At 38.9% G+C, this 20110-nt stretch overlaps 1 protein-coding gene across 1 annotated transcript; it reads right to left on the bottom strand.

Moving 5' to 3' along the window:
• Nucleotides 1–1477: 1477 nt before the first annotated feature.
• On the bottom strand, nt 1478–19381 carry nectin1a (nectin cell adhesion molecule 1a). The gene is made up of 10 exons (XM_042431423.1): nt 18708–19381; nt 9454–9566; nt 7292–7550; nt 5789–5906; nt 5381–5562; nt 5129–5246; nt 4753–4904; nt 4490–4622; nt 4316–4379; nt 1478–2510 (listed from the first exon to the last, which is right to left on the bottom strand). The coding sequence occupies exons 1-10, from the start codon at nt 18757–18759 to the stop codon at nt 2193–2195; spliced, it is 1509 nt and encodes a 502-aa protein (XP_042287357.1). The 5' UTR covers nt 18760–19381; the 3' UTR covers nt 1478–2192.
• Between the last annotated feature and the right edge of the window lie 729 nt (nt 19382–20110).

Here is a 20110-nt window from a genome sequence, read left to right as displayed (position 1 = left end):
AAAAACCAAAACAGGATTGTTACGCTTATTTCAAATAATTTTAAATTATTTACAGATACCAATACAAATACTGGGCTCTCTGCACATCCCTAGTCTCTTCAGCCCCCTCCAACCCCCCACCCAGAACAACTCTCATGCCAAGCTGAAGTCAAAACTTGGCAGCTCTGGTTGTATTGTGTGTATGTAGGTACTGGCATGCCTGTGGTACTTGGTAATGGGAAAGAACCCAAAACTAACTTGCCAGTAGGGTGTAAAATATTAATGATGGCGTGATGGAAATGTCATATTGCTGCCAGCTAATTTAATGTGAACGCACCGATCATCATCTGTTTGAAGTGAAAGTGTGCAACAACAAATCTTTGCAATGCTTCTATTTGGACAGACCTGAGAGACTAAAGTGGGGAGTGTTGGATGATGGGAGCAATTTGGTGAGGAGCATAGATCTTTCTTATCTTATGTTTTGAAGAAAAATATGTGTAATATCTGGAGTGTCGTGGGTCAATTTACCACAAATAATGGTCATTTTATTATGGACAAAAATAAGTACTACTAAAATTTCAAGACAATCCAGTCAATAGTTGTTAAGATATTTCGGTCTGGTTCAAAGTGGAGGACTGACAAACCCACATTGCCATCACTAGAACCATACCACTAGCATGGCAGAAAATATTGATTATAGACACTTTAACTCTCTCTTAATCTTTCATATTGGTTTTTACCCTTTGGTAAATAGTAGATAACTGTATAAAACTTTCATTATAGTGTTTTATCTATGTAACTATGTATTACTTTAGATACTCTTCAGCAAAATTATGAAGTAATTCTTAAACTGTGAACAATGAAGAGCTCTAAATGGCAAAGTTTCTGTCTCTCAATTATTATTGGCTTGTTGGCTCATCATGTACGCTGTAACCAATTGGAGTAGCAGTCAGATAAGCAATAATCCAACATTATGTAATTTTGTAAGTATAAGCGTAGACTCTTTTGTTCCAAGCTGCTGTTCCTTTGTCTTGTCAAGGATCAGCCGTCTTGTCGTCTTTGAGGGTCAGCTGTCTCGAGATCTTGTTGTTGTTGAGACCAATACTGAACTTAGAAATAATTGGCTAAAGCTGTAAGAGTTTAAGCCTAAGTGTGCATGGAAGTCTGTGCGTGTGTGGTGGGGGAGGGGAAGGGGATAATTCAATAAAACAGGTGTGACTGGAAGTGCCCACTCACCTCTTTTACTTTAACTTCAAGTGCTCTGCTCTCCCGAGATAGTGGGAAGGATTGTTACATCATATCCTTCTGTTTTGATGAATGTAATGACCTGACATTTTCTACATACTTATTAAGAAGTGGACAAAGAAAATTTCCCTTTTACACAGGATGATCCAGGCTGATCACAAAAATAATATGCATAATCCTGAATAATTACCGCAAAAACACACCTACCAGATAAGGGGTGTCTTTGATTGATTGACAAGTTTACATGATCATTTTTATTTAAATGCTAAAAATTCAAGGTTCATCCGACAACCAGTGTCAATGAATACTAAAACCGACAGATACCACGAATAAAAACATCAAGTTCATAAAGTCATCGTCTTCAGTAAATAAAAATGTAAATGATACAAAATACAAGCACAGTGAAAGTATTACATCAGGACAGGAGGTAAAACCGCGAAGGTGAGGTCAGTGTTTATAGGATAGAGAGAGAGCATTAGACATAGAGTAGGAAATATTATAATATTTTTTTCATTTTCATTTGTTGTATTTTTTTAAAAAAAAACGATAGCACAGAGGATAAAGTAAGGGGTCAAATACATCTGACATCGAGAGATAATCCCATCCATTCAGTTTGGAGTATTTTCCGGTGAAATGTAATACATTCATGCAATAGAAACTTCCTCTAACCTAGAACTTAACCTTGCTGACAAGCATTTGAATCATGGTTTAACAATCTTCCCTTTTTCAAACAATAGATAACACAGTAAAAGACAAAAGAGAGAAAACATTTTAAAAGTGGACATAATCTCATAAGTCCATAAACAAAAGCTGCATTGTCTTTTGACCTCCAGAGTCGTCTCAAATGGCAAAGACAGTGCAGAGAAACTGCCTAGTAGTCCGGGGTGAGATACATGTTTCCAACCTCCTCATGGGAAAGGTTCAAGTTTGAATATGGGAGAGGTTTGAGTTTTTAACGAGGTGTCCACTCAGACGTACTGCTCTTTGGGGAAAGTGTACGCCGCCACCCCTGGAGGAGGAGAAGACAGGCCCGGTACGGATGGGTACTTAAAGATGGCTGTGGTGTGTGAGGGAGGGGAGAAGGTGTTTTTTGACGTGTTGGTGGTGTTGCTGCTGTTGGTCGCAGTGGTGGGTTGTGAGGAGTGGTAGGGGTGCTGGGGCAGAAATGAGAGAGGGGGGTTGATGGGAGGGGAGTAGGGCTCTGGGTAGTCCTCCTTGTTACAGGCCAGTCTGTAGCTCACATAGTCTGCTGTGTTAGGAAGCTCTTCGTAAAACCGTGCTGAATGCTGTGGAGAGATGGGAGGCAATTAGAGATAAAGTGCGCATACAGTGGTGGAGGTTGATGTATAGAGACTAGTAATTTGTGTGGTGACCAGAGTTTGTATGCTGGTTGTGGCTATTTTAGTTTGTGACAAAATGGATACAATAAAAGAGGAAGGAGAAGAAGAGGGAAGGCCATGAAGAAAAGGTTGTGCGACACAGCTGATAGAACAGCTTCCTCCATTTTGGCCTTTCTGCCTCTCTGTTCTCTCAAAGGTCAGCACTCTTAAGACGGAAATGTTCAGCTGAGCGAATTTACATCAAAGTTGAACTCTGCGAGAGGCCTTATTACTTTGCTGTCACCAGAAAATCCACTGATAACACTGATTCTACCGAAATGAATTGAGTTTGATCCATAATTTTCCTACTATAAATGATGGTAAATGTGCCCTTACACTCATCATTATACATGAAAGGATAGGTGCACAATTTTTTAAGTCTGTCCTAAAACAATAGTCAGGCACCCAAATGATCAATGACACGTTATCTTGCTTTAATCATTCCTCCTGTTCATACTGACCCTTAGAGATCAATTCATAATGCACTTTCAATGTAAGTGATGGGGACCAAATCCACAACCCTCCTTCTGCTTCAGCTGTCCAAATTAGTCAAATCAAGTGTTTTTAGTGCCAAATTCCCTCTTTTTTGTTACGATCCTTCCAATGCAGCTGAACAGCACCTGATTATTATTTGGAGACAGACTCTAAAAACTGTGACCTTATCCTACAGAACCAAAAGCAAGTTGCACATAGAACACAGAGAGTTTTATGTATCTTCATAAATTAAAATTTTAGCAGAAATTTACCATGGTGGCTGGAAATACGTAAAAATAATCTGAGAGTCTAAATTCACATAAAATTTAAAGCCAAAATATCATTGAAACTACTCAAATCCTACCAAACATTGTGGAACACTACATGTACTACATAAATATGTAAATGATTCCCTGGATACAATTATTAAAGAGCACTGTTCCTGTTTGACAGTGGGAGACAGAAAATCTGCTCTGGCAGTTTTTGATTTAATGTGGTTTTAATTAAATAAATGATCATCAGTAGGATTACATCTTTATAATTGTCAGAGGCTTTTTTTCAGCCATTGTTAATCTTATTATTTACACCTGTGATTTTCCTACTGTGACATGTCAAAATGTTTTCTGTGAAAAATGTCTGTCGGTACACAGAGTTTGGTGACCTTTGGTGACCTCGCATATTTGTAGCATAGCTCTGCCCAACTTTAACCTGAGCAGATGTCTAATCAGCCAGAATTAAAAACACCCATGTGAGTGTGCAGAGCCTTTAATATGAACTCTGCATCTCAAAGCATTAAAGAGCATTTTTAACAGTTTTCCTTATAAATACTAAACATTAAAAAAATATAATATACACATAAATCCATATAAAATTGGTATAAAAGTCAAAGCAAAGCAAAAATATAACTGAAGCTACACAAATATCATCAAACATAGTAGAATAAACTGTATAAACTATACAGTGTATACACTGTAAATTTACTGTACTGTATATTCTGTTTTACTCTTGTGCTTTGGAAGTTTCATTTCATTATGTTTGTAATGACTGATATGATTAAATATTGTATTTATTGTTTTTAATGCATAATATTATGTTTTTAATGTATTATAGCATATAAGCAGTGGTAGCAATATAGCATTAATTATATTGTTACTCTACTATTGTAATTTACTTTCAGGAATAAATAAAGTATGCTTCACTAAAACATATGATATGTAAATTACAAACCCATAATGTACCTGGATATCATCTGCTGGTCTTTTCCTTATCGGCTGGGACAGTTTTCTGGACGGAGAGTCATTTCTGATCAAAAAGAAAGAGAAAACATAAGATGCATGATGAGGATGGTAATCGAGGACACAAACATGCACGTGAAATAAATAGACGGATGGATAAATGGACTGTGTACGTACGAGGACTCGCTTTTTCTACTTCTTATTTTGAGCACCAGGACTGTGATGGTTATGCCCATGAGCACTCCAGCAGCCAGTAATAAGGCGACTACGCTGATGACATCACCTGTTGCGATCTGCGGTAGTGGCTTTTCTACAAAGAAAACACACATAAACATGTATCGATACATATTAGAACAAACACATGCCTCATTTACAGTGTCATGCAGGGAAAAATGTGATCTTATAATCAAATCTAATGAACTGATCCCAGGTAACCATACCTATAATGCTGATTTCCACGGAGCCTGATCTCGTGCCGATGCTGTTGGTTGCATCACACACATAGATACCTTGCAGGTCGTATGTGACTGGCCCTTTAAATGTAAGAACGTTGTCTCGGATCTCAGCATTGCTTGGTATGGAGCCATTTACCCTGCAGAAAACAGATTAAAAAAATCAAAAATAGAAACCAAAACATCTCTCCAAACAACATTTTATCCAAGTTAATAACTCAGTTTTAAACGCGCGGGGCTCTTAACATGTGAGACCTTGAAGTGCACTCTCCCTGTTTGTTTATGGAAATCATGTGTGTCCCTCTTTTAGGGTAAATTTACTTGGATAGTGAATTTGAGCGACACAAAAACAAGCTGTACTCACACTCTCCACTGATACAGAGAGACGGCTGGGTTTGCATCAGCTTGGCAGCTCAGCTGGACGTTCTCTCTGTTCAGATACCAGTTTCCGTCAAAGCCATCCACTGAAACATCTGGCTCGTCTGGTAGACACACACGGACACATTAAAAAAAAAAGGATTAAAATTAAGCTTGTAATAGTGTTTTGGCATGCACTATGCAACCCTAAACATCTGTCCTTTATTTCTACCTGCAATGTTATGAAAGAGAGACTTACACTGAATATCGAGGGTGACGCTGTCAGTGTAGACCTCCTCATTGTAGGTAGTGACACAGGTTAACGTCTCCTTGTGTGTGTCTCTGCTGGGCACCAAAATATAGTCACTCTGAACGGTGAATGTCCCGTCTGAGTTTCTGTACTCCCGATTGGTCACTTCTCCTGGCACCCTCGTCTCCCACCTGCACACATTAAGATATCAGTGTCATGACACAGAGTAGATACAGAATGTGCATGTGTATACACTAACCAGACAGGCAAAGGTTTATTTTAAGGGAGCTACGTACAAGAAGAAGAAGAGGAAGAAGATATATAAAGTTGAAGCATACAGATATGAGAGACAGAGTGGTTTTATGTAGGATTTAATGGAGGGCAAGAGGGAAAATACTCCTTTACACACACACACACCTGATTGTACCCGGTGGTTTTCCATTGGCAGAGACGCAGGTAGCCACCGGTGTTTTCAGGTTGGATGCACGAGCCACCAGTGTTGGCGTGGACAGACTCATCTGGGTTGTCGGGCGAACTGAGCCAATGAAAATAAACATGAGCACTGAGTTGAACGTTTTTAAAGCATGATAATATAGTATAATGTTGAACTTATTACAGAAAAAAATTACAAAAAAAAATTCAGTTTCACAAAATCAATAACATTTTTTACACTGATGCCATGGACAAAATTGTGTAGTCAAGATTTTACAAATGATCACTTAATTAGGGTCTACAGGTAATGTGGCACCCATGCAATTGGTATTGGTATATCTATATTATAAGGTAAAATGGAAATAGAAAGAAAAATAGAAAAGTGTCAAAAATCATATTTTCACAGTGCTAGCTGGTTCTCAATAGAATGTACAGATAACATATCCAACAAAAATGTAAAAAAAATTACAATTTTTTTTATTTCTATGTATTTTTTCACCAAAATTTCAACCCAATTTTTTTTACCTTCAGAAAACAGTATTCAGTGTTTTTTAGTTGAGTGTGAAAATTCGTTCTTGACCTCGGAAACAGTAAACTAAACCTAAACTAATCTGCCAGACTACAACGGACATTGCTAAATTAATGTGAACCACCAGCAGGACTGCTTTATGTACCATTCAACACCTTAAAGGAATTGCTCAACATTTGGGAAATATGCTTATTTGCTTTTATTCGAGACCACTCTCATATCTGTCCTGTTTAGCTTAGCCTAGCAATAAGACTAGAAACAGCTAGCCCAGCTCTGTCTGAAGGTTATATAATCTACCAGCACCTCTAAAGCTCACTAATTAACACGTTATATCTTGTTTGTTTAATTCTTACAAAAACTGAAGTGTAAAAATAAAAAGTTGTGTTTTATGGGGGGTTATGGGTCGGACTATTTCTTGGTTGCAAGCAGTGACTTCCCGGAGCCTCTGCTAGTTGCCTGACAACCTCATGATGAAGACAAGACTCTTCCAAAATGTCCAACTATTCCTTTAATATATGTACTAGTGCACTCTTAAGACAGAAGAATAAAAAACTCAAGTTGTGTATGACTTCGTATACAACAAGTGTTGTGAACATTACTGGTCACAGCATCGACTGAAAAAGGGTCAAAGGTCATCAATGGGCAGCCAGAGAAAGATCAAAATCATCTTTGATCAGAGACAAGTACACTGTAAAGTTCCAGTGAGTTCTAGTAAGTTCATATCGAGATGCAATGTCAGTTTCCAAGGTCAAGGATGAACATTCATGCTCAAAAACAACAATTGATTCCAAATAAAAGTTCCAAATAACATAATCGCTGATTTTTTTAACAAATCTTCACCTCTGTGCCTTTGACTGCATCACACGTGCAACTTCACCTCTAACATCCTCTGACAGATTTGAGAGTGACAGTCCTCCTGTCTCTCACTTAAAGCTCAGATCATCGCATGTCTGTCGTACCGTAGACGGTGAGGTTTACAGTGTTCTCTCGGTTCCCTGCAGGGAATGTGGTGTATTCACAGATGTAGGTGGACTCGTCAGAGAGGCGGAGCGAGGAGAAGGTGATGGTGGTGTCTTCAAGAGTCGGAGTTCGACGCCTCACTGCTGCATTCTTGAAGGTGACACGGTCCCTGTATGGCGGGGCCACAGACACACCCAGGGAGGGATTGGCGATCGCCACATTCTGCTTTGTTCCGTTCACCAATTTCTGCCATGTTACCTTGGGAGGGAAGGATGGATGGAAATGGAAACAGTTATTGACGGAGAAGGGGGAGAAGCTCTCTGACCTAAACCACAGACAAATTAATATTTCTAAAATAAAGAGTAGGCCTACAATAAACAAACAAGATGAATGTGAAATAGGGATCTACAATTATACCAAACAACACTGGTGGTTTTAGCCCATTAGCTGCACTGCACATTGTTTATATTTTCCATTGTTAATGGGTATTTTCAAAGGCAAACCACAGATTGATTTCCTGGCAGCCAGTGGTTCAGCTCACTGATGCATTCATTAGATGGTCAGAGTAAACAATTAATAGCCTTTATTCTGTCCGAGTTCAATTATTAATGCAGTTTGAGAGCAGGGATTGACTTTTAATTCCTTACTGAAATGAAAATGACTGCCTAGACAGTGGTGAATTAGTTTAACTAATGCTTTAGAAATGGTAGCCATTGATTACAATGTATTGAACTGGTTTAAACAACTGCTGGAAAAGTCCCTAATGTGCTGTAGAATATTTGTGCATACATGATGCATACCTCCAATATTTCTATATGTCCTCTACATTAGAAAAATGCAATTGATTTTCTTTTCTGTGACTCATCTGATGCAAATTAAACTGGTTTCTGTTTACACCGATTAACAAATCAAAACTGGCAGATATTCCTCCAATAAGCTTGATTTATAGAAATCAGGTTGTGTAACTAATACAATGCAGTGCTGTGTGTCAGGTTTTCACATGATTGAGCCAAAGCAGGCCTATTTTTGATGTAATTTTTTTCTGTTTTTTTGGAGGGGCGGGTGGGATCAGAGCATTTATGACAGAGGAAGTCCACTGACTTTACTGACCTTTCCTCTCGTGCCACCAGCAGCTCATAGTTTTCACTTATCCTAAAGGTTCACATTTGTGGTTTTGAGTGAAATGTCTCAACAACTATTGGTTGGATGGTCATGACTGTTGGTACACGTTCATGTTCCCCTCAGGATAAATTGTAATAACTTTGGTGACCCAAAGGTTTCATCTAGCTCCATCATCAATGCAAAATTTCTTATTGTCTAAATTGATCAAATACATGTAAAATGAATTATCTTCAGCATACATGTTTAGCATGCTGACAAGCTTAACTAAGATGGTGAACATGGTAAACTTTATGCCTGCTTAGCATCAGCATGTTAGCATTGTTATTGTGAACGTGGTAGCAGGTTGATGTTAGCATTTAGCTCAATTAAATCACTGCTGTACCAAAGTACAGAGCCACTAGTGTGGCTGTAGGCTTTTACCAACGAATCAAGAGCTTTGGGCATAGCGTCATGTGGACTGACAGGTAACTCATTCATTGGACAGTTCTGGTGATTGCAATCTTGCATCATCAGAGCATAATTGACCAAGGTAGGGAAATCATGAAGAAATAACTGATTATGAGCATTGATAGTTGAGACTACACCTGGACCTTAGACAGGAACGGGACAGACAAAAATAAGAGGCATTTTGTACTTTAATAATATTACAAGAGGATAGTTACTGTCACTTACTTTTTATTGGGGAACTGTTAAAATACACAAGCTTAACACACTTCTCTTTTAACTCCTTTTCACTTTCTGTTTGATCAGGGAACATCTCCGTACTCACATGGTCACACACATTCATGTTACCATGGTCACCAATGATCTTCTATAGGATTTACATCGCTTACACAGATCAGGTACTGCTTTAACTGCTTATGATCAACTTTTTCAGGTGGTCTCAGTCCAGTTGTTTAGTCTGGACCCTAGTCTTGTTTCTTTATGTTGCTGGTTTACTGTATCTACAAATCCTGGGCGTGTATCTACAACAGGAATGGGATTCCATTTTTTTGTGCATGCAGTTGTGTGTGGTCCACCTGTGCAGATGGATCAGTACCTGGGAGATCTTGACGGGTGGGGAGCTGTTGATGAACCGACAGCGGAGATCCACCTTTGAACCCACATACCCTGACTTCCCATCATCCATTTCCACAGATTGGCCATTCACTCCTGTGGTTGAGACACAAGAAGTACAGACATAAAAGACTTTCACCTACACAATGGGCAGGCACACACACACACACACACACACACACACACACACACACGCCCTGCAGCGTCAGACAGGCATGCCCTAAGCTGTTCACAGTCAGCACAGCATGTGGAGCTTATAAAGTGAGCTGAGCTGTCAAAGGTGATACATGATTTAGCAGCGTGAGAGGTGAGCTGAGGTTAAAGGTTGTGGATTAAAGTGAGGTATAAATAAGTGCGATTTGTTTGGTTACTGTTCCCACTGACTTACTGATCCCCTTTAATAAATCCACAGCAGAACCCCACCCACTTACTGAGTGTACACCAGTCACGTGTGTTTACTTGTGTTGGTCAGATATACTGTGAGTAACATCATCATTAATCTGGTGGGCTCATAAAGAATACAGTTCTTGTTATTCATGATGCAGCACAGAGAACAATGAAGGTACACTGAACAAAACAGCTCAAAACAATGGTGGCTCTCATTCTCATACACCCACAGTGTGTGTGTTTGACAGTACAAACACACACACACACACACACACACACACACACACACAAAACCATGCCAATATCCAAATGTGCACTTACAGTATCCTATTGTAACTCAGTCATTTTTGATTAAAACATCCAAAATCTTACCATCATTGTTCATTTAGCAATGCATTTACTGACATTTACTGTTACGAAATCATTTTATTTTTATAGTTAATCTACTTAAAATCTCTTCTCCCTTTTCTTAACGTGGCAACCGCCAAGAAAAATAAGAAAGCACAAGTGCTGAAGAGATGGAAATACATCCAAAAATGTCAATTGTTGCCAATTTACTTGTTACTTTCCCTAAAACTCTTAGATATTAAGTTTTCCCACAGTATGTTTTTAATAAATGTATTCTTTTTGATTACTTTGTGCTTTGGATTTGCTAGGTTAGGGGTAAAAAAAATGTAAAAATATATCTTTTAAACTACAATTTCATCAGAATTTTACTTTTTATTTAAAAACTGGTAAATAAAGACTCATAATGCCAATGTCAATGTTACACATTAACCTCACAAACAAAATGATCAGCTTTTTTGCATGCACTTTTTTTCTTCCCAAGGTCACACCAAAAAGCTCCTGCTGATGCTGCTAGCTTGGAGAGAGTTTTTAGGGCACTATTAGGCAACTTATCAGAGTTTCACAAGAGCAAAGGAAACACACTGACTTGTGAATACAGAATAATATCGTCTGTACGTGAGAAAGCAGTAAACCAGCCCATTAGCAAAACCTTTCTGTGTCACTATAGAAACGATAATTTCGGCAACGAATACCTAAAGTTTAGGCAAACAAATTAGATTTTAATCTGGTTTTCAATATGTGGTTTCATTATTTCCTGTACATTGAAAACTACTTCAGCTGGTAACCTTTATAACATCTCAAACATGTAATGCAACAAACCAGATGACTGGAAAATCTTATTATAGAAATATGACAGTGTGAATGTAACTCGTACCCAGCAGTGTTTTCCATATTTGGAATATTGTATTTTAAAGTAACAGATATAATGGAATGCCATAGTTCGTCATTCATCATCATATTCAATATTTCCATGTTATTAATGGAGGAGTATTGATCAGTCTAGTCTCTGTCACAGAGGCAACCAATCAAAAACACCCCAGGCTGACAATGCAGACATCAAAACTACATACAGCTCTTCTTCACTCTGACAACATCCTCTCGTTAATCACGAAATAACGCTATAACCTACAAACGTTATTTCAGCATCCGAACTTTGCGGAGTTTCTGCTTCCCTGTGAAATGTGCAAACATGATGTTCCTGCACAGCTACAACACACAATAACTGAACAACGGCTCCTTGTTGTGTAATTTATAAATGTTTGACAAAACTGTGATCAGTAAAAGAGGATATATAATCAATAGTCCTCTTGTGGTACATTATAGATACACTAGCACCAATATTATCAGACATTCTCTCGTGACTTTATCAGACAGTATAGCAACGATTAGCAAGTACTTATTTCATTTAAATAATATATCTATAAAACAATATGAGCAATAGTTTTTACATACTGAGGGTTTAATTTGGTAGTTTTTTTAAAGGTTTGTTCATCTTGATTGACTGAAATCAAGCAGATATGGGGTCAGGGATCCTTCTTTGCAGACATTTTAAATCTGAACCTTCAGTCTTTTGTTATTTCTTTCTCTTGTTTCCTTTTCCTTCTGGGTGCTCCAGGAATATTAGAAGTAGGCAAGAAGACGGTGTAATGTGTAGTTTGCTTCAGTGAATACAGGTAAGGCGACCTTAGCTCAAAAGCCTCTTTCTGCAACATCAAAAAGAAAAAGTTCCTCCCCAGCTTCCTCCTAAAAAAACATCTGTTACCCATGTTTCCCCTCTCACTATCCATAAGAACTGTCTGTACATCATCCCATAGTTGCTCTACTGATAGGCTTAGACAAAGCTTAATGTGTGGTGTGACCCAGGGGTCAATCTTGGTCCAGTCCTGTTCTCTGTGTACCTGCTCCACATAATTCAATGTTGTTATGTCTCTTATCATTGTTTTACTGACAATAACACTAGATCTATCTCTCATCTAATCACACAATTCAAAACTGAAATAAATAAATAAACTTCACCAAATTTTCCCCACATAAGTACGACAAATTGTTTAAGTACTGTTACGCATAATTACCCAAATATGATTGGTTGTTACAAATGTTAAATCTGCTGTAAAAAATCTTTCCGTAATGTTTGTCCGCCATTTGAATTTTGAAATAATTGGTTCAGTCCTGCTACTTTCCAGCAAAGCAAACTACGAAAATCAGGCTTCTCCTTCAGCCTTGAGAGCTGTTCATGCTTTTACCACATCTCGACTCGACTACTTTAACACCTTGTTCACCTGCCTCAGCCAGCAAGTACTCACTTGCCAACTACTCTTTCTGTTAGGATTAGGATAGATTTTGTTTTTATTTAGACAAGGTATTACAATGCCAGACCTCTCTGTATGTACGAGTTTGGAATAGCCTTCTTTATATTCTCAGAGAAGCAGAACCGGGAGACGTTTGGGGTAAAAATAGTTGGACGGCAAAGCAGCAGACAATGAGCTGTAAAATCACATTAACTTTACAACAGTGCAGAAAGAATCTTGGGATTTAGGATCCAGTGTTAGAAATAGCATCATATTTCTGAATGATACATGAAAATCTCTCAACAATGAGCTGATAAAAGATCAACCCGTTACTTAGCCTAAAAAAAGCCAACTTCCCATAACTCAAGAGAGGTAACACACCAGCAGAAATCTGCTGGACATTTTCTGGACATAAAACAACACTTAACACAAGACTGTGTGTGTGGCTGATACAGTTAAATGAATTAAAGGCTATTTTTCACTTGATGCTGTCTTAGAGTTTAGATCTCACACCCATTAAACATAAAACACTGTAGACAACTGAAAGCCACACTGCACTCTCAAAACTGCAGCAAGAAAACCTGCACAATTTGAAAGGAAACGGCGCAGATTTCACTGGTTTCATTGAGCCATAAAATCATTACAAATTCAAAATCGGAAAGATTCAGGTTCAAGTGACGGCACACTCACTTCTGACATTTTGTTTCAGTGATTTATGAGACACAGAGAAAAGGCACAGCATATTAGTGCGTACCTACTACCTGAAAGATCAAAATACAAACACAAAGCCTCGATTAGATCATGATGATTAGAGAGTGTATTAACTCCCTACTTTAATAGATTTGTTTGGTCTCAGCTTTTCGTACAAATCTGCTGAAAAAGCATTTAATATGCAACTATGTATTTGGCAAACCGTACCATGCACACACAAGCTCAGAAATACAGATGTTAGGACCAATCTGACCTCAATCAACCAAATACAGTATGATGTCAAGTACAACCTGAGCCATTTTGTTCTAGTAATAAGTTTAATAGTTTTGTATCAGAGACGAAGAGTTGACCATTCCTTACATGCCCACTTTTATGTTGGTTGGGTGAGGACATGTGGATCGTTGAGAGGGAAGGCCAGTAGTGGGAATAGATTACCACATTTAAAATATTAAAATGCATCTGCATCAGAGAATTTATGGTCTGTTTGCTGCTGTACATATATGTCGTGGATTCAGTCCCTATAAATGTGTTTGTTGTGTTTTTGACTCCACATGCACCACAAGCAGACTGTCTGTGTCGATTCATCTTAACCATCCACGTAGCAAAATGTCAAATTACATGTAAAACACTCCACTGACCTTACTATGATTTCACTGTTTAAAATAGCTACACAACTTCCTGCATTTGAACAAAATGTAGCCAGTAAATCAAACCTGGTGGGTGTATCACATCTTCTCCAAAACATATTAGCAGATCTAAATCTATATGAACATAAGTGGTCAAATATTAGGGTTACAACATCAGAATTCAAGAAGCTGAAAACTTCTCTAGCTCTACAATTACACATTCGGGAGTTTTTGAAAGTTAATTTTCACATAAATATAACAGTCCCATCATTAGAACAGCATGAGAAGATTTGTTCAGTTTACTGTTGAACTCTTGAAAGTATTTAGTAATTAATGTCACATTAATTTCAATAAATTTACTGCATTTCTGAACAAATCTGACAAAATGTATGAGGATACGGGAAATGCCTGTATCCGCTTTCTTGCTGAGAGTTAGATGAGATCATCAGTACCACTCTCCCCAGTTACCTGGCAACCTTCACAGTGACAATATGTACTGTAACCCCCAGCAAAACGTTTTTACACTTCAGTTTTTGCTCTCATTAAATATGCAAGTTATAATGAGTTAATTAGTGAGCTTTAGAGGTGCTGGTAGGCTGATTTTGTAACCTTCAGGCATACAGACATGAGAGTGGTATCAGTCTTCTTCATCTAACTACCAAAATGTTGGACTATTCCTTTAAAGGGTATTCTCTGGGAGAAAGTGTCCCTTCGGCCACCCTCCACGTACAAGAGGGTGTTTGTTTGGATGTGTGCATTCAGATCAGGTTAATAGAAAAGTCTGTTTGTAACTTCTTCCAGCTCTTCTTGAAACCAGGATGGTAAAATACCTTTCACTTGTGGACCCTGACACTCATGCACACACACACATGGACACACACCCATCCCACTGAGAGTCCCCCCCTACTGAGCTCTGTAGCTGAGCTGATTAGGGGCTTTAGGTGAGGGCAGAGCGGACAGAGAGCCTCCCTCTCTCTCTCTGTCACACACACGCACCCTCATATCTCATCTGCCCCACATCTCACCCTCTCCCACCTTCCTCTTCTCTCACTGGGTCCATTCACATTCTTCTATTGTTTAGAGTATGGGAAATGACCTCAGCTGTCCGCATGACAATACTCTATAAACAGCAGCCCACTGGCATCAGACGACCATGGGAACGTAACAACACAATGGTAATATTGTTTCACACTTGAATGTGCAGAACACATGTAAGCAAAACCACCAAAGCATGATGTTGGGCTTTATATTTATATCCGGAGTGGATATCCTCCATCGTTGTCATCATGCTCATTATGTCGTCAGGCCATTCTTAACCTTAACTCATATGTATGAGCGTTCAACAGAGACAGTGGCAGGTGTTACTGAAGACTGTTATGCAAAAAAACATGGGAAAAGGTACCTTAAAATGTCATTATTTCATTTGTTATTTCATTCTTTTTGTTAAAGTGTTTACAGTTTTGAGTAAATACCAATAAAAAATATAAGATGTGATACAAATTTTTTAAATTCTTTTGCTTTTAACCTTTAGTGTGTTCAGGCTAAAATAGGTATTAACAGTGATTTACAGACAAACAACATAAGATAGATATCACAAAATGTACTACACAATAAAATATGTGAATAAAATTCACATCTAAATCATATGAAAGACTTCATTCAAGAAACGACCTAAATGGCACTTTAAAACAAGTCAGGTGCTGTATAAAACAATAACATGCAGATGTAGATCTATGGTGGATTACTTTGTAATGTGAATGCTGTATTTCTACTGTTTACATCTTGATCGTGGCTACAAAAGATAAAATAGTTGCCATGTTTTTTTTAAGCAAGGCCATGCTAATATTTGCTAATTAGCACTAAACACAAAGTACAGCAGAGGCTGATGAGAATGTCATTAGTTTTGCAGATATTCATAAACCAAAGTATTGGACAAATTAAAACTTTCACCTGATTGCACTAAATGAAAAGTTATTGCAATTCATCTTGAAGGGAACATGAATATCTCTACCAAATTTCACAGCAGTCCATCGAAAAACTGTTGAGATATTTCACTTAAAACCACAAATGTCAGCTTCATGGTGGCGCTAGAAGAAAAGTCACCAAAGTCACTGGGCTTTATTCTCTGGAGACCATGAACATCGTTACAAGGTTTCAAGGTAATCCATCCAATAGTTGTTGAGATATTTCAGAGTGGATCGACAGACCAACATCGCCATGGAGTCATAATTAAAAATGAATATAAAACACAAAGATGATCTTTTATTTTGTTTTTTTTTGCCTGGGATCCAAAGCCCAAACTGAACTGCAGATGTTAGTTATGTGGCAATACCCCATAACGACAGCAGCCATAAATCTTTAGATATTTTGGCAGAATTAAGTTTTTTTTTTTAAATTTACTATTCATAAATTCAAACTGTGGGAACTACATCTGAAAATGCTGCACATTTATGATGATTAAAAACAGGATTACTTTTAAATTTGACATGATAGACTCACATCAGTTTCATTTTACAGTTCGGTGTTTGGCCTAAATCAACAGAAAACTGGAAAAGAAAGCAGAGAGAAAATCATGAAGTTAACTGATCTGTCACATTGGCACCAAGTCCTTATTTGAAGTATTTAGAAGTACGTGTATTAAATATATCGGGCTGACATCATTCTCTGCAGTGGTACTGTTAATAATAAAGATCCCAACATTAAACTGCAGCGTTTCCATGCAGGACCGGCTGGACAAACTACATCTATCTTCAGCCTCGCTCACTTGGCAACAAATACTAACAAACTGACCTCATGCGACAGACGAGAAAATGAAAAACACAGAGAGAGAAAGAGGAGAGGACAGATTAACTGTTTAATCTTTCAGGCCATCAAATCTGTGATTGATCGGGGATTACACACTGTGTTTGTGTCTTTGGCCTTGTGACTTACTATGTATGCAGAGAAACCTTAAGCAGAAAGAAGACCAGCTCTCTCTCTCTCTCTCACACACACACACACACACACACACACACACACACACACAGAAACACAGAAACACACATCATGCTCAAAATAAAACTTCACCAATGCATAACTATGGGTAGCAATATGACCTATTCCTGCGATCGGCTGTGATTTCTAATAGCAACTCTCTTAATTTCTCTAAACCAACAGATTGTACAGCAAGGCAACAAATAACAAAATCTTTCCCAACGATGGAAACTGACTTTTTGGAAATCCACTTTGCCAAATTATGTGTCTATGCCCCCATTTTTGACTGATTAAAATGCAGAAAAACTCTTCTCCTCTTGTTTCCCCCTAAATCGATTATAATCTCTCATTGTTTTTGATTGGGGCCTGTGTGTACGTTTGCGTGCTTGTGTTTGTGTGGGTGTGTAATCTCTGGCACGGCAGGAACGTGGAGTGTGCGCTTGGCCGACGTTCAGTGGGCAGCTCACAGGATTATGATGACTGTCGCTGCTGCATCTGCGTTTTGGGACATGAGAGGAGAATAAACCCAGAGAAAGAGAGAGAGAAGGGAGATGGAGAGAAATTGAGAAAAAGTGTGTGGAGGAAGGTCAACTGACTGAGAGACAATGAAGGAGAAAAAAAAAAAGACAACTCTGGAGAGGGGGGATGCACAAAAGAGACAAACAAAAGAGGAAGAGGACAGAAGGGTTGTGTGTTTGTGCTGGATTATTTCTGTGGGGTAGAGACAGTGTGATCCAGCTGTGGACAGTGGATTATGCTAAAATTCATGAGGATGTCTGCTTGTCAGTGTCCGTCAGCCTTTTTCTGTGTGCGTTGGAGGAACTTCTATGTGAAGGAGAAAACATATGACTGCCTGTGACAGCACCCCACAGTGCCTGGCGGGCCTGCGGAGGTGTCTGCACCAGTCAGGAGAAGACAGATACGCTGCAGCAACAGTCAGTAGGCTGGGATTTGGCAGCGATCATGTTGTTACACCCTTCCTGCCTGCTCCCTGTGCAGCTCTAATCCACTGCCCTGTCCTTCAGCATGACAATCCCACACACATGGCGCCGCCTCACACACAGTTAGCACATACACATGTATGCACACACCAGTAAATTACTGCTCAACTAGCACAGACGGGTTTATCACTGACTGAGTGAAAAAAGCAATCACAGCAGATGTCAGAGCAGCTCAAGGCATCCGTATGCTGCCACAATTGCTTTTGTCATCACGTCATGTGTATAGCGACCCCCCCCCCCCCCCCCCCCTATTGTCACACTGCCACAACTCTGTATGTTTGGTCCCAGCTTAGTGTGATTACACCGCTGCACCTGTTACACTGAGGCAAGAGTTAGTCCATTCATGCACACACACACACACACACACACACACACACACACACACACACACACACACTATTAAGATGTGGGGGTGACATCAGCAGGGGTGACCACATCTAAGTGTGCAGCACACCTGTTGACATCAGGTGAGTTAGCTGGAAAATGTGTAGGACATAAAGAAAATACAAGAACCTGTTGAAAACATCTGATCTGACTTCTATAGTAACAGGAGGGGGAGTTAATTAACACAGTTTCTGAGATTAAATCATTTGGATATGAAGATGAGAGGAGTGTGAGTTATATAACTGTGAGTTATGTTAAATTATTGAATATTGTGAACTACACTTTATTCTAAAAACATGAACTATTTGTAAATACTACAATTACCATTATGATATGATATAATAGTGTATACTAATGTAAAATAGACATAATACACTATTACCACTTTATAGTCATAAATATCAAATCATTCATCAAAAGAATCTATATTTATACTAGGTTATTTGTCCTTCTTTTTGAAACTTAATTGTCACTAATCACTATTATTTAACAGGTGCTAAGAAAAGCAGAGCAGCCTACCTGAAATAACACAAGTTGTTATCAGGAATATCCAAAATCTGGAGTTTTCCATGCCCAAACCAGCGTTGCCAGCTTCTCGCTGTGGTTAATTTCTCAGTGTGGACTTGTTTGACGCCTCCTGCCTCCCAGACTGAGCGCACATCAGCGGGTTCAGCTTCAGGACTGTGTGTCAGGGTCCGGTCAGGTCAGGTCCCCATGTAAGTTAAGCGCCTCACTCACTCACTCTTCTCTGATTCACAAACTGTCCCCTAAAACTAGTCCCCCTCACCTTGTGACACTTTTTCCTCCTGACTCCCCTCTGACCCGTACCGGAGCTGCTGCAGTCTCTGTCCGGCTGAAGCTTGGCGGGGATAAAGCAGCTTAACGCGTGGGCAGATTATTTCCGAGATAGCCTACCCCCCCAGTCCAGACCCGACTGACAACTATCCGTCACTGTGAGGGCTGAGCTGAGCGAACTACCAGCCGGCACATTTACAAAAAAAGGCGCAGTCAGGCTGTTTTAAATGAGCAGACTCAATAGGGGCCCAGACAAGGGCGTAGCTACAGCTCCCAGTGACTCTGTGCTGCTGTCCTGACACCCAACCCACCAATGACACTGAGCTCTCACCAGGCAGGTAGCTCCCAGTCCGAAAAGTGACTTAAACCTGCATTCTCTCTAATGGCCAACAGGGGGAGACTCCACTGGTTGCAAAAGGGAGTCCAAACTACATTTTTTGGCAGAAGAATGATTATATGTTATCAATAAATTATTGCATTTTTTTGTTGCTGTGTGTTTATTTTATAAAACTTTGCCAGGTGTATGTAGTAAACATTTTTATAAAAGCAGCAAGCCGTGTGAGGCAGACAAGACATGTAAAAACTGACCAAAACCAGAGATTGCAAATGAAAAAAGCCACAGAAAAAAACCAACACAACCAACCACATGGAGACAAATTTACCAAAACTGGACAATGGAATAAGTTAGAAAAAACAAAAACAAACAAACATTAAAATAATAATAATAATAATAATTTTAATTAAAAATATTTAAAAGAGTTTACTCAAAAGCCTTTTGAAAGAAATGTAGGGCTAGGTATCAGTACTCGATAGCTTCAAGGTATTGACCGAAATAACCCAGTACCGAGTAGTATCGAAAATTTCTCCAGTCAAACAATACCAGCATTTGATTCTTTTTGTACCCAGATCTAGAAAAAAAATGACTATTTGTATGGTTTTGCTCGCAGCCAATCATCACAAACGTTCTTTGACTTAATACGACGTGTGATTAGCCCACCACCACAGCAGCTTCAACCCATACAGTCTGTGGTAGTGAAATCGGGCGCCGTGTATTTTACGGAGTTGGCAGTTGAGCGCGCTGAGATGTCACAAAAATAAATATTTTAATAATCTGAACACTTTAAGAA

The sequence above is a fragment of the Thunnus maccoyii genome, chromosome 13, assembly GCF_910596095.1.
Source record: "Thunnus maccoyii chromosome 13, fThuMac1.1, whole genome shotgun sequence".
NCBI lineage: Eukaryota > Metazoa > Chordata > Actinopteri > Scombriformes > Scombridae > Thunnus > Thunnus maccoyii.
This window is presented reverse-complemented; position numbering and strand designations above follow the sequence as displayed.

What these genes read in the sequence shown, in the direction of transcription:
- nectin1a (XM_042431423.1), bottom strand. Translation starts at nt 18,759, where the DNA reads ATGGAAAACTCCAGATTTTGGATATTCCTGATAACAACTTGTGTTATT. An exon ending in AACAACTTGTGTTATTTCAG is followed by an intron (nt 9,567 to 18,707) that starts GTAGGCTGCTCT and finishes TCTCAACCACAG; the next exon opens with GAGTGAATGGCCAATCTGTG. An exon ending in AAACCACCGGGTACAATCAG is followed by an intron (nt 5,563 to 5,788) that starts GTGTGTGTGTGT and finishes TAATGTGTGCAG; the next exon opens with GTGGGAGACGAGGGTGCCAG.